At 37.7% G+C, this 16,015-nt stretch overlaps 1 protein-coding gene across 2 annotated transcripts; it reads left to right on the forward strand.

Annotated features, from left to right (window-relative positions):
* Nucleotides 1-1,311: 1,311 nt before the first annotated feature.
* LOC125646786 (uncharacterized) lies at nucleotides 1,312-5,650 on the forward strand. 2 transcript variants are annotated; one of them, XM_048873320.2, is made up of 2 exons: nucleotides 1,312-1,759; nucleotides 4,014-5,650. In XM_048873320.2, exons 1-2 carry the CDS (start codon nucleotides 1,510-1,512, stop codon nucleotides 4,976-4,978), a joined length of 1,215 nt encoding a protein of 404 aa, XP_048729277.2. In that variant the 5' UTR covers nucleotides 1,312-1,509; the 3' UTR covers nucleotides 4,979-5,650. The 2 variants fall into 2 exon arrangements, with proteins under 2 accessions (XP_048729277.2, XP_055997642.1); XM_056141667.1 differs by having other exon boundaries at nucleotides 1,313-1,759; nucleotides 4,017-5,650.
* The last annotated feature ends 10,365 nt before the right edge of the window (nucleotides 5,651-16,015 follow it).

Raw genomic sequence — 16,015 nt, forward strand, 5'->3', positions numbered from 1 at the left:
TACCATATAATACAAACATGTCAGTGGTGGTACAATTTTCTTCAGTTGTGTAACACTATTCTTTGTTACACAACTGATAAACGTACACTATTCTTTGTTACACAACTGACAGACTTTACACCATTGATGTATTTAGGTTAAATATGTCGATGTACCTTAGGAGTTCATCAAATACAGATAGCAGCAAGCTACATCTATATTAGATCTATAATAGGAACGCTGGATGAACATACTTCCCATACTTCTGTTTTGAAAATTATCTATGAAATCAGTGTTACACCATTGACTTGTTTTAAACTGTACCCATTAAACCAATCTTACCAAAATTGAAAATATTTCACGATCACAAATTAAACTGTTTCAAGCATTGTTCTTTGGTGACAGGAAGTGATGTCTCTAATGACAGGGGGTATTCACACATCAATTTGATATCAATTTCCCAATGTATTTTTAGATTTTACATCTCTGTTACACCACTTATCAGAAATTTTTGTACATGAATATTTAACCTTCTCATGATATTTTGTCAAAAGTTCAGAGTCATAATTTCATGAAATTTTTCAATAGAAAGTACACTTTTACATGGTGCAAGTTTATTTTTAAAATGAAATTAATTATGGTATTGTACCTGAAAGAGAAGATCGGGATTTATTTATTGACAGCCTCAAAACGCCAATTTCCGTAGGTTGGGGTCAATTTTCTTCTTTAAATGTATGACAAAAATTAAAAATATGCATTGTAATATGACACCTTATTTATACTTGATTCATGGATATTCATTTTTTCTCATTTACATAGCTTATTAACAAGATTTTTTGGAGTCACGGAAAAATCTGCGAAATTTGATACCTATGTTTACGGCCTTTGAGCAGGGAGGAATATTTATTGCACCACACCTGCTGTGACACGGGGTATCGGTTTTAATGACCGTCCCATGTAGTCGCCTCTTACGACAATCAAAGGGTACTGAAGACCTATTCTAATCCGTGACCGGGTTTCACAAAAAAGATTATAATAGGGTCGTAATATCTGACTTATGACAATCAAGATACGGTAGTACCGTTTCACAAAACTATCTTAACTTCAAGAAATCTTAAGATAAATCTTAGGATGTTGTTACATGTACATGTATACGCGTTATATCGTAAAATACCGTGTTTCCTTTATTTTTTAACTGCATAGATGAATTTAAATGTTACACGTAAATGAAAGATTAAAGGATACAAAAATATAGATAGGAAGTTGAAATATTGCGATTTTAGGCATTTGTAATTATATCGCATATCCACGCTTGTCTTCGATATGCGCATTTATCTCCGTAACTGTATCCTCGTCAGTTTTTACTAAAAGCGAAAGGGGGGGGGGGTCTTATTTATTCCGGGAAATTTAATTCTGCAATAGTCTAATATATATTGACACGTACACGTCACGTCCTTTCTGGAACATTCTTCCAAACGGCGTGGTCATCAATTTGGTGCAGCATCAATTCTATCCATATCACTTTAAAATATGCCCAAGACCAAATCAAAAAGGGGGGCACCCAGATCCACGACGTCGGACCAGTCTCAGCATGCTCAAGCAGTACAGACAGGGCGTAATCGCAGGACACGGAGGAGCAATGCTGACCCCAGTGTAGCACATGACAGAGTCCAGCCACAGATACCTGTCGTCCAGCCTCAGATACCTGTCTTCCAGCCCAAAGACCACTTTCAACCCCCACAGCGGGTGCAGCCTGGGGTAGAATTAACGCCGAGTACAGGTAATGATATTTTGCACAATGAATTTAATCAGGGCCCACAACCGTTACCTACAATGATCAATTCAAACCAGGCCCCATTGGCATATCATGTTGATAACCACACTAAACATAAAATAGTCAACGGTGAATTTGTTAATTTAGCCACTTTGCTTGTACGTGACAGCAGTAATTCTCAGATAGCATCTATTCTCTCAGTCAACAAATTTGACCAAATTATTGCACATCCTAAGCAATCAAACAAAATCACTACTATTGAACGCTGGACAGATGCGTTCCTCATATTTACTAGCATTATATTGCTGCTCATCCAGAAAAAACACAGCAATTATTAAAGTACGTCCACGATGTTAGACTGGGGGCAGAAAAGTCACAGGGTTGGCCTAATTATGACGAGCAGTTTCGCTTGCGTATGGCAACTAATCCGTCTATGGACTGGGGCAGGGTTGATGCAGAGCTTTGACTCATTTACATGACCCCTTCAAACACCCCATCCCCTCAGCCACCATCAAATCAGTATCTCAAGTGCTTTGATTATAATTACAAGGGGTCGTGCCACAAGATTCAGTGTAGATATTTACACCGTTGCCTTAGGTGTGGTGACAACCATCCGTCAAGTGATTGTGCTAAAACCCAGGCTAAGGCGGGCAAACCAGGGGAACCAAGCAACAATCAGCCCTTTCGGGCCAATAGCAACCAGTCACAATCCTTTATCCCAAGCCAAACCAGACAGCAGTCTGGATATATGGGCCCTGGCAAATTCGCCAATAAATACTAGCATAGTTGTTAGTTATCTCCACACATACCCAAACACTACATCAGCTACTTCATTAAAAATGGTCTAATTCGGGGGTTTAGATTGCAGTATTCGGGTCCTCGACTGCCAATGTTTTGTAGTAATCTTGTATCAGCCACTGAGCATACAGAGGTGTTGCAAGAAAAAATCCATAAAGAGGTGCTTGAAGGGCGAATGGCTGGTCCTTTTGACCACCCCCATTGCATAATTTACACGTTTCCCCAATAGGTGTCGTTCCGAAGGCAGATGGCGGTTGGCGCATGATCACACATCTTTCTTACCCACCGTCAAATAGTATAAACCACCATCGACCCGGTTCACACATCTGTTAAGTATACCTCATTCGATACTGTAGTCCAAACCATTAGTCTTCTGGGCAAGGGGACGTTCATTGCAAAAGTTGATATCAAAAGTGCGTTCGGGTTAATTCGGGTTCATCCAGCTGATTTCGAACTCTTGGGCTTGCATATGAATGGCAGTTTTTATATTGATAAGTGTTTACCTTTTGGTTGCGCTATTTCATGCAAAATTTTTGAACTGTTCTCATCATTTTTAGAGTGGTTGGTCATAGCTAAATCAGGGATTGAAACGGTTCCCCATTACTTGGATGATTTTATTTTTGCAGGCAGTGCCCATACAAGCCATTGTCATGTCCTTATGCATACATTTCAGTCTATGTGTGTCGAGATGGGAATACCTTTGAACCAGGATAAATCTGTTCAACCCACTACCTGTTTAATATTTCTCGGTCTGGAGATTGATACTATCAAAATGCAAATTAGAATACCCCGAGAAAAGGTTGACGAACTCATGAATCTCCTACTCTTCTGGGTCTCGAAAAATAAAATTAAGTTATCTACCCTTCAGAGCCTGGTGGGCAAGTTAATTTTTTTTGTCAAAGCAATACCCGGTAGCAGGGCATTCAACCGTAGATTTTACAACGCCACGATTGGTCCCACTAAGCCATCGCATCATATCAGAATCAATCACTCAATGCGTGAAGACAGGAATACATGGATAAGTTTTTTGAGGGGATTCAATGGTGTAGTGTATTTCCCAAACAGGGAGTGGGTCACCCAGAACACTTTACAACTGTTCACGGACAGTGTAGGTGGATCTAGTTTAGGTTGCGGGTGTTATTTTCAGGGTCAGTGGACCTACCTTCAATGGCCACATGATTGGGCCATTACTTCTATCTTGAAAGACATCACATTTTTAGAACTTGTGCCCATTGTGCTAGCCATATCAGTATGGGGCAGTAGGTTGCAAAACAAAAAGATACTATTTCATGTGGACAATATGGCCTTAGTACACATTCTTAACAAACAGTCATCTAAGTCACATCGGGTCATGTCGTTTGTTAGACCACTTATCCTTCAAACATTGCACTTCAATATTCAGTTCAAAGCCCAGCATATCCCTGGGAAAACAAATAAAATTGCTGATTCTATATCTCGCAAGCAGTGGGACTTGTTCAGGAACCTGGCACCTACAGCCGACCACAACCCTCAGCTAATCCCAGCTTCGTTCCAGAGGCTGCTTTGTCAAGTGAAATAAGCCGCCTTTTACACTCATCCTTGTCAGCAAACACCAACCAAGCATATATGGTGGGTATTCAGGCATTCAACCATTTCCGTAGCATTCAGGGACTACCTAACACATGGCCACCACCGGATGCTCACATCAATACATTTATTGCACATTTATCCATACACGGTTACAAGCAATCCACAGCTAAAGCATACATCTCTGCCATTAGTTTTTATTGCAAACTCCACTGGAATGCGGATCCGACTAAGCATTTTATAGTGCAGAAATTGTTGCAGGGTATGAAGCGCACAAATTCAATATCGGATGCCCGTTTACCTATCACATTGGGCATTTTGGAACTAATCATAAATAAACTACAGGTGGTATGCTCTAGCACGAATGAGACCCTTCTTTTTAAAGCATCATTCTCACTAGCTTTTAATGCCTTGCTTAGGATAGGGGAATTTGCTTTGTCAAAGGGCAATTCTGTGGATCGGGTTTTACATACTGGGGACATTTCCCTGCACACTAACTATTTAACAATTCACATTAGATATTCGAAAACTGACCAATTAGGTAGGGGCACCACATTGACAGTACATAAGATGACCGGAACTACTTGTCCAATACAGGCCATGCACGATTATATTGAGGTTAGGGCACCGAAAGCGGGGCCATTATTTTGTCATTACTCTGGTCAGCCTCTTACTCGTTTCCAGTTTACCTCAGTTTTGTCACGCTCGCTTAATTTAGCGGGGATAGACAGTAGGCACTTCAAATCCCACTCATTTCGTATTGGTGCAGCAACTACACTCGCACAACAAGGCATGTCAGCCGAAGTTATTCAAGCGGCAGGTCGATGGAGATCTGTTGCATATCAGTCATATATTCGCTAATCTCTTAACGTTCATATGCCTTGGGTATTTGCATGCCTAACATTCACCAAGTTTTTCATAGGTCAAATTAAAGTGTGGATTGTTGGATCCTCCATTATTAAGAGGGCAGCAGTGGCTACCAGATCCAGGACAGGGAGACCAAACCTTAACGTTCCAAACACGACCATTTGGTGGCAAGGTTACGGGGGTATGAATTTATACGAGTTGGTGCCGAAACTTAAAATATTACAGCAGGTGCAAGATATTCCTGATCTTATCATTGTTCATTGTGGGGCAAACAACCTAGGCCGTACCAACCTGTGGTCACTAGTCAGACTTCTTCAGTCTACTGTACTAGAAATAACCAAACTTTTTCCTAGTGTGAAATTAGTGTGGTCCTCACTGCTACCTAGATTTAGTTGGCGTTATTCTACACAGATACAGGCAATGGAAAACGCCAGAGCAAGAATTAACAGGGAGGGTATTAGGCTAATAGCTTCAAAGGGTGGGGCGTTCATCAAACACACACAATTTGAAGCTAAGCCCGTTCACCTGTATCATTCTGATGGTGTGCATCTGTCACAGCTCGGGAATGACTTATTTCTCAATAATCTACAAGGTGCCCTTGAAACCTTCATTGGTGGCAGGGTTAATGCGTTTCCTTAGACCTGTTTCGATTTGCAGCAATCTGGTTAGCGGTGACCATTTGAGTTGGCGTACTGCCGCCGTCACCACGGTTATGGGCACTCCCTTGGTTTCACGGGAGTGTGTGGCACGTGCAAGTGGCGTTTCGGCGCACCCCAACTCAAATGGAGGAGTGCACCCAATATTCTGCAGCTTCATGCCATGAACTTGAAAATTTGCAGTATTGATTGATGATTGAATTGATGATTGAATTGTTGTTGACATTGAATTGTCGGACTATTGATTGATTGATTTAATATCTTAATTCTTGTATTATTGATTGATTTATTGTATTTGCTTTGGTGACGTTGTGCACTTGCGTTTACCCCGTGCGCAATTCGCCCATCTGGGGCCGTCACATTTGATTGATTGTTGAGGGGGCGGCTCTGTGGTAGCCCCCAACCATCACCGCGGCCAAGAGTGCCAAAACAAATAAATACCGTTCATTATTATAGTTGTACAGTGTTATTTTTGGACAGGAATCGGTGATAATCTAATATATTTATAAGATTTGATACACTGTACTTCTTTTTTTAAACCATGTGACCTACACTTTATTTCGTATTTCAAAAGTTACATTTGATTTGTGTACTATTTGATTTCAGAAATTGTGATGCAAAAATTAAAACATTGAATGATGTTTTTGTAAAAACACTATATCAAAGTCTGATATATATATATATATATATATATATATATTCTCTCCCCATTCCTCTCCTCCGAAAATAAAATATTTGCTTAACTAATTTGAAATATAAAGAAAAAGACAATCTGGATTGTTGCGTTTGTTACAAGTTAGCAACGCCGCACTTGTTTTATTCAACAAAATAATATACTGAATACATAAAAAGGATATGCAGTAAACGAAGGTGTGGGTGGGTAGGGAAAACCAAAAACACAAGTAATACTTAAGCAAATTTATAACGAACGACGCATTAATCGAACAAAACACGTTTAAATATACGCGTGTTCGACAATACAATGTACATGTATACTGGGCGCAAAGGCTTTCCTATGTGAAAAAGCCTATAACTGAATGGAATGAAATCACTGTCATGATCGTGTGCAGGATTGGACAAAACAAGATGGCTGGCGGCAATTACAAACAAAGGTAGGCTCTTAAAACTCTTCGTTTTACCGACTTATCAGATTATGATTTTGTGTATCTAAAACACTGCCTGGCCAGGGAGGCATCATTAAGTTGATTGGTTGTTGGAATTCTTACTCATGTACACGTACAACTGTAAATTCATTGATCGAAGTTGACGATGTTGCCTCGGTAGAACTCGAAGCGGGCGACTATGTTTCTAGTCATGTTTTAATGCATTTTAAGAAAGATAATTTCCGTATAATAGACTGTGCACAAACCTTTGATGAAAACTTTATCAAATGTATGAGATCTGTCCCTTAAATCGCCTTGGTTTCATAAATATCTTGACTTAAACATTTGCTTATGTGCAGGATTGGACTCTGGTCGTTTTCATGAAAAATGTGCCGGATTGGACCTCGATTTTGGTTCAGGATTGGACCCTTTATTAAATTCTTTTCATAATGCTCTATATTTTCGAATAGCGATTTCATTTCAGTATATTTTAATTTGATTAATTTAATTTAGATTCTTAGACATTTCAAACATGACCATGCTGTATTTTTTGAAGATTTTTACTGATTACCCCCCCCCCCCCCTTTCTTTTTTATTATACCGGTAGAAGGTCAATCTCTAAAGCTTGCAAAAAGCGCGAACCTATTACATAAATCAAAATAGGGATGAGATAGACAGAGAATCCACACATTTCGGAGAAATTATCGCCACAAAATAAGAATTTAATAGGGAGGGGGGGTATAAGTAGTAGCAATACTTCAAGTGTAAAGATATTCAGTAGCTATCCTCTCCAAATTGAAACAATAGCAGATATATGGTTCATTAAACTTTGCTTACGACATATTTAACGTTGACGGGACATATAAGGTCATTGTGACCTATAAAGCATGTGAGAATTATCATCATTTCATAATCCTCTATAACAATATAAATTCGACGTATCCTTTATTCACTTCTTGTCCCGTTTACGTATTCTCTAACAACTCTTTTCTACAGATGTTCTCCTTTCTTTCAGTTATGAAGCTCTTGACACTTCGTTCCATGAGATGGCTACGCGTGGGATGTGTGAAACGTGCGGCTGTGAATTTAAAACCTATTCTGGACTACGCAGACATGTCAAAACAAAACACCAGCCAGAAAAAATGTATTTCGTTTGTAACCAATGCGACAAGCGCTATTGCACAAGGCAAACATTGAATGCACATTTGAACAAGCACAAGGAGGGGAAAACTTACAAGTGCGAGATTTGTGGGCAGATATTCACATACCTCCATAACTTGACGAGACACTTAAAAACGCACCCGGTCCCACAGACATATAAATGTGACAGTTGTCAGCAAGAGTTTTCAAGACGGGACAACCTGATGCAACATCGCCGTGCTATTCACGAGCTGAAAGCTGAACACAGATGCCAAATTTGTGGTGCTTCATATAGGTGGACATTCAGTTTGCGACGACACATGAAGAACAAGCATGCTAATGTGAATTGAAACTATCATTATTAGTCATAATCATGTGAAACTACTAGTAATAGGTATGACCATGCATGTTCTTTTACTGCATGTTTTTTTCACTCATTAGCAAGAGAATACTGACATTTTTGTTTTAAAATTATTTAATTTCAAGATAAGGCATATCTGTGATATATTATCTCTTTTGTTCTTTAATGTCATGAACTAACGGATACCACAACAGCTGTATGGTATGACTTATTTTTAAAGAGTATGTTCAAACATTTTCATTTCAAAGTATAACTACTGGTATTGTTTTTGTTTGAGTCGGACAGGAATAAAACTTTTTCTTCTGTAAAGTACAAAATAATTGTAATTTGGATGATTTAAAGTGAAAATTTACATTGTTTTCTGAATGCAAGAGATGCATACATGTACCATGACGACGTTTATTAAAAAATATCCGTTTATGGATATTATCAAATGATTATTGTTACATTATTATGCTTTTTTTATTTCATTTTTACAGAGTTACTGTTAATCTTTTACACTGATTTTTACACATGTTGATTTGTTATTTCATTGAACCAGAAGTGTTCTTAATTATTACTCGTTATTAAATATATTTCAATGTTATTGCGTTTTTATTGAATTGATAACAAGAACCTGATTTCAATGTATTGAAGAGTAACCTCTCAGCTGAGAAAATATTTTTAAAAACACCATGGACAAAACTGCTTTTCAATAAGGTCCATATCTCAGCTACAGGAGTGACATTGCAAATTTCTGAGAAAACATCTTTTTATTTTATATATAAGGTTGGATTCAATATAATACAAGAATCAAAAAGTTTTAAAACACAAAGGTATTGATATTTACAACATACCAACATACACTTTTACAGTAATTAATTATCATTGTAACTGATTGACCTCAATATCTTGCATGACATATGCACACAAGATAATTAGCATTAAAGTAATAGGGAACCTTTTTCAAAAGATAAAAAATCACGCCTTTAACAATCAAAACAATCAAATGTATGTTGACAGGTTTATCTATTGATCTCCAAAAACGAGACCCCTTCTAACGTGGGGCAGGACTTTGGATTCGTGTGCACGGTGAAATTCCCGAACACTTTGAGGTTTTGATGCTGGCTCTTCCGGCTTACTGATAGTTCCACGTTTCCTCTTCCGTGCTCCACGTGCTCTGTCCGGTTTGTCAAATCCATGGTCTCTGCGAAATAAAAAATCTAGATATTATATAATTATAGCATTCTAAATTATTCTTAAAACAGACTATACTAATAGTTTGGGAATGCATTAAAAGAAAAAACCTTAATAAAAGTATAACAAGATGTCAAGATTGCAAGTCAGAATTTAGAAATGCCACAATTTCTGTTTTTAGGAAATATTGAATAAAACACACTTCCTTCATTTGCAACCCTTAAGCTTAAGCTAAGTAGCTGTCTAAAACATGCTTTAAACCCATACTTTTTAAAAAGTAGATGGACAGCCGTCATGAGACATAGAGATATTATTAATCCTGAAAATTGTGTTTACTCATTTATAATCAACAGTTCGTTTAAAACTGTCTGGATTTTCTCACTCAGCTTTTTTTCAAGCCAATGAATATGTATTTCTAAACTTTCGACTGTATTAGTATTTTTGTAATAGTATTTAATTAAACAGCCTACCTGACAACGATATTTCTTAAATCTTGTGGTACAGATGTTCCTGATGGAGATAATTCCATATTCATTTGGTATGTATTGCTGGGGTATACTTTACTGCTACTTGTGTACATATGGAAAATCCTGCACATAGTAACAACAGACAGTTACTGGTATATAGAATTGCTCTAGTATATGATTTTACAAATACAAACAAAAAGAAAGACTACAATTCAGACAACACTAAAGCATTTCATTAACACGTTTTGTCCTTCAAATCGTGGTTTTCTACCTCCCAATCGCAATTGTTTTGGTTTTAATGCTGCTAATGAGGGCTATTCAAAAACTTCTCGAAATGTGCACATACAACTTGTAAAAATTACGCTTTACATTTCTTCGCCATTTATTGAAATTGTTTCTTACTACTATATTTTTTAAAACTCTAATTCATAAAGAAAACACAAGTATCTATTACAGGAATTAACTTTTCAGTGATGTGTGATTTTGTATCACGCACGTTCACTCCATAGAAAATATCATCTTATTTGGATGTGTAAAATATAGGCTACTCAGTGAAACTCCATTATTTTCATGTAAACAAAACAGAGTTTGCTAAAGAGAAAGTTACCTGTTTGGATCAAGTCTGGCTTCCTGTAATTCTGCAGCAACACTAATTGCAGTAGGTATGGAATCAGGACGCAGAACGCCAGTACCCCAAGGGTCGTAATCTTGGAATCCACCAAAGAAATTCTCCACATCTAGACTGCCTACACAACGGACATTGTACATACCACTTTTAACTAATGGAAATAGCTGTATTCGCCGTTCAATTCCTGTTAATAGTCCTTCATACAGAATCATGGGTATTCCCTTTACAGATGAACCATATGGAGGAAATTCTCCAAAATTTACATTATCCAAAAGCCAATCTCTCAACTGAAGACGATATTCACATCTAGTTATAGCTGGTATGCCAGGATCGTCTTCCGCTTCATACCAATGCCGTACCAGCGCACAGAACTTTGCTTCAGTATGGGCCCCAATGGCAGATAGTGCAGATTCGACCTTTCCTGAGAATGTTTGCACGGCGTAGGCAACACTTTGTTTGTCTATAAGGTCCTTTACCAGGGCAACATTTAAACCACAACCGTTAAATTCACTCTCCTCTGCTACTTTGTGAATTGGTTTGTTTGAAATACCTGCTTCAGGAATACCACTAGCGCATAAAAGTCTTCGTAATCCACAGAGTTGATGATATGCATCCAATATCATAAATACATAGAAACCTAATGATTCATTCATTTCTGGGTAACTGTACCATTGTTTTCTATTCACACTAGACGTTCCTTCAATTTCTATAGTCTTCCCATATGGGCACGATTTGTACCATTGTTCAAGTTTTTGAGGGAACAAATTTTCCGCGAGTACGATGTTAAGTTTCTCTTTTGGTATTTTTTGGAGACTATTTTTACACCAACTCCGCAAACTCTGCACTTTATGAATCTTTTTAGAACTTCGAGATGGCAATTCAGATTTATCCCCAAGTATCTGGGAAAATAAATTTACATGTGAATGCTTGGTGTCTGATTTCTTAACTTTGGAACCACTGCTTTTAAGCTTACCCATAGTTGGCTTAAGACATAGTTGTAGTTCATAAGCAAGGAAGTTCTTGTTTAATTCACATGCGTTTTCCATTTTTGATTTGAAATCAGTTACACTAATCATCCACTTCGATTGCTTGTTGGCTTCTTTATCACGTTGCAACTCGTATAACATCAAAGTGATATCATTATCGTTTAGTAATCTTGACTGTTCCACAGTGTGAGCTGGTGTATCTTTTTCTTCCGGACGATCTGTATTAGAAGTCTCTGGTTCATTTTCCTCGGTAAATAATTCATGAAGGTCATCCAAATCGCTAGTATGCGAGTTAGTAGACGCGGGAAGAGTTCGTTGTTCAATAGACTGAACTGTATTCACCAATTCATCGTCCATTTGAGATACAACTGAAACAGGCAGAAGTGTCATGATTTCACTAACTGATTCCTGAGTATCTAAAGCTTCATCTCTGTCAACATTTGTGACTGTACAAGAATACTTTTCTTTCAGTAACTCCTCGGTACGTGAGGATACTAGAAATGCCTTTTCCTCGGATTTGCTCCAAAGTGTAATTGACTTGTTTGGCTTATCTTGATTACTGCATCCTATTAATCTTGAAAAGTCTTCTTGTGTTTTTATTTCACTGCTTTTAATCATATTTCTAGACGACATAAGGCGTATGATTTCAGGTTTTGAAAGTTTCCGGCATTCCCTAAAGACATCTTTTTGAAGTTGTAGTACGGTTAAAGGTCGGTTGTGACGATCACGGACGGCTATTCTCGACCATTGCCCATCGAAAGAGCAAACGGGAGTGTAAAGTCCCCTTTTGACACCTTCTCCAAGAACAGTATCGATCATTTCACGAAGGGCGCTGGTTGGTAAACTGTATCCCTTTAGTCCGTAAGCAATCGGTACGGAATGCAACTGTTCAAAGCTATACTCACGATCCAGATCAGATATCATAAAAGCAAGTAGTTCTGATGCTTTTGCCCTAGTTAAATCATAGCCCCTTTGCACGTCATTTCTAATACTTGACAAAAGTTCAATCAACGATTCGATGGAACAAAAATCAGATGTACATGAACCATTTTCATAACCTGATGATGCCATCGAGTATTCTCCTTTAATTGACCTCATTTCAGCAATCAACTCGACATTCGATTTTACATAATGAGCAATTTGCTCCTGAATAATTTTACTTGTGGGCGATTTCCTAGTTGGTCTTGATGAATTATCATGATAAATCATTGATGCCTCCTGTTCCAACTGCGTCCATAATTCCTGATCGAATGATGCCTTTAAAATACTTGTTGATTCTTTACTGTAACTGACAAAGTATAAATGGTTGGTTTCCAAGCAACGCATTTCCGATAATACCTGTGGCACGTAATACTTTGGAATAGCATAATGCACAGTGGTAGCATATGTTTTTCCTGGAAAAGGACACTTGCATTCGACACCAAACGTTGCCTGTTCTGTGACAGATCTTCTACAGCTTCCATCAGGGCTAATAACGATCTCTACGTTGTTACTTGTTCTAATACTGTAACACCCCTCCTCAAAATAGCGAAGATCTGAGTGAAAAATAGGAAGAAATTTTCCAGCAAATGTTGCAAGTGCATGTTTTTCATTATCAACACCATACTGCATTCTTTCTTTTACAGATGAACCTGGTTCTGGTTTGTCTTTCCCAAAAACGACACTGTCATAATGTTCTAGCTGACTTTTAAGGGTACCCAATGCAAGACCATTGAACATAGTACTTCCTGTTATTTTTGCACCTTTTCTCACCAAATTCCAAGCAGGACTACGTTGTTCAATATAGCGAAATGTGTCGCCATCATCCCTGTTGAGATCATCTACAGACGATATTGTTATATGGTCTCTGCAGTTCTTCAATGGAAATGTACCATCAATCCAAACTTTACAATCATTGAGATGCGCAATGGCCATGCATAAATCATCGACGTCTCGTAACAAATTCCGGATGCATGCTTTCATATCATATAAATGAGTTATAAGCCCACTTATAACGAATACAAGTCTAGATTTTCTCCAATCTCCAGTAATAGAATTCATTAATTTGTCTTTGTTTGCTTCCTTTAGAAGTACATTCTCACGCAAGGTTTGTAGACGTTTTGTTATCAATGTTATAATTGTCTTGAGAGAAGTTGCGATGTTTTCCTTCTCTAAACCCGAGAGTGCTTCAAAACTTGTAATATACTGTTGCTTATTCTGGAGGTATTTTGAACAATTTTCAATTGTTTCAACGTCGACATTCAATAATCCTCTCCGTTCTGCGATAGTGGGGGATGACTCGTGACCCCAGAGATCAATATCTCCATGTTTCCCGATTAGTGAAGAGTTTATTTTCTTTCCATCGACGCAAAGTTTATATGTTTTACCTGGCTCAGATTGTTGTGAAAATTTATCGAAAAGGGTGTGCAAAATTCCTGGTGTAACGTCCTTAGCAGCAATTGGAGAATGGGTTTGAGACACAATACTTCTCTGTGGAACTACAAAATTAATTTTTGAATGTCCTGGGTTGTAGTCACCCTTTTCATTCTCCCCTGTCAAATACGGTACCTGTGTGTTTTGGACCACCCATAAACTTCAACCATTTCCCATGAAATAATCTATATCCTATTTTCCAAAATTGTTTAATTTTGTCATCATATCTCATTCCTGATTAGTTTCCTAACGTTAAAAATCTTACTACGTCCATAAATAACAAAAATGAGAGGTTGTCAAATGGAAATTTTTCTTCTGCTATCAGTTTGTTCAAGGAAACCCAGTTTTGTAATTGATTAGCTTTGTTTAATTCTTTGATAACATCTGGCAAGAGATTTACAAGTTCAAGTTGTTCATTTGGTATTTGATCAGTTTTACATTCAGGTAATACTAGTTGTTTCCCTCTTGCGTCAGGTGTTGAACATTTAACCCTTTTTAAAAAAGGACTATTATCAAATATTGATTCATCAAGAAGAGAAATATTGCTGAAGGATTCCTCGAGATTTTCCTCACATTCCTGTACAAATATTTCACATGTTTCCTCGTTGCATTTCAAATAATTATCTACAGATAAAACATCTTCGGGAATGAAATTGAAATCTTTTGTTTGAAGTCCCCATTTTCCAGACTTTGCATCAAAAACCTTTTCCTTGATTTTCAATGTTAATGCAATATGGTCGGTCACGTGATGATCAACAATGTCCTGCAAGTGGTCCGATGTTTTGGAGCAGAAATAGCATCTGAATTTGGCCATGTTGACTGGATCTGTAAAAAAAAAAATTGCATGCATTTAATAAAGGGTCCAATCCTGAACCAAAATCGAGGTCCAATCCGGCACATTTTTCATGAAAACGACCAGAGTCCAATCCTGCACATAAGCAAATGTTTAAGTCAAGATATTTATGAAACCAAGGCGATTTAAGGGACAGATCTCATACATTTGATAAAGTTTTCATCAAAGGTTTGTGCACAGTCTATTATACGGAAATTATCTTTCTTAAAATGCATTAAAACATGACTAGAAACATAGTCGCCCGCTTCGAGTTCTACCGAGGCAACATCGTCAACTTCGATCAATGAATTTACAGTTGTACGTGTACATGAGTAAGAATTCCAACAACCAATCAACTTAATGATGCCTCCCTGGCCAGGCAGTGTTTTAGATACACAAAATCATAATCTGATAAGTCGGTAAAACGAAGAGTTTTAAGAGCCTACCTTTGTTTGTAATTGCCGCCAGCCATCTTGTTTTGTCCAATCCTGCACACGATCATGACAGTGGAAATAGCACGAAAACTAACCAGACATAAAAACGTGAAGAAATAGATTCACCCAACACTGCTTTTGTGCCTACAAACAATAAATGAATGGTATTCGAATACGTTGTAAATTGTGACCACACAGCAGCTACGAAGTCCGCGTGCATGCACTCAGACAAATCTGTGTGAAAAGATTTTATGAAGCGATTCCCAAACTTTTCAGTTGCTGAAATATCAGTATTGTTTGACAAGGTGGAGAAAAAACATGTTTGTGAATTCAACAGATTGTGTTCGGTCGGGTGAAGAAAAAGTGGATATGCCTAAACAGCGAAAATAGGAAAAAGTTGGCAGTGGGATATTCTAAACGAATATTGAGTTCATCATAAAGAACACATGTCGCGGTATACGAAACTTATCAATGATGTCCACATTCTCCATATAGTCAAAAAATAGTTTCTGTCCCTGAAACCACGTTCCCTCCGGATAAGCTACCTATCTCAAAGCACAACATAGTTCAGTATAGACTTAAGACAGGTATCTGGGTGTCTTAAAGATTTCTAACAATCATCAGATTATCTTAAGATATGACAGTTTTGTGAAACAGCTATGATGGATCTTATGACAAATTTTGGTCTTAAGACAGATCTTAGTCGTAAGATAGTTTGTGAAACTGGTCCCTGATCTACACGAGCAACTTTAAAGAGATGAAGAACCCCGCGGGAAATTACAGGCACTCGACGATTTTAATTATATATAATTTTTAAAAAAAACAACGTGTCTTTT

The sequence above is a fragment of the Ostrea edulis genome, chromosome 6, assembly GCF_947568905.1.
Source record: "Ostrea edulis chromosome 6, xbOstEdul1.1, whole genome shotgun sequence".
NCBI classification, from domain to species: domain Eukaryota; kingdom Metazoa; phylum Mollusca; class Bivalvia; order Ostreida; family Ostreidae; genus Ostrea; species Ostrea edulis.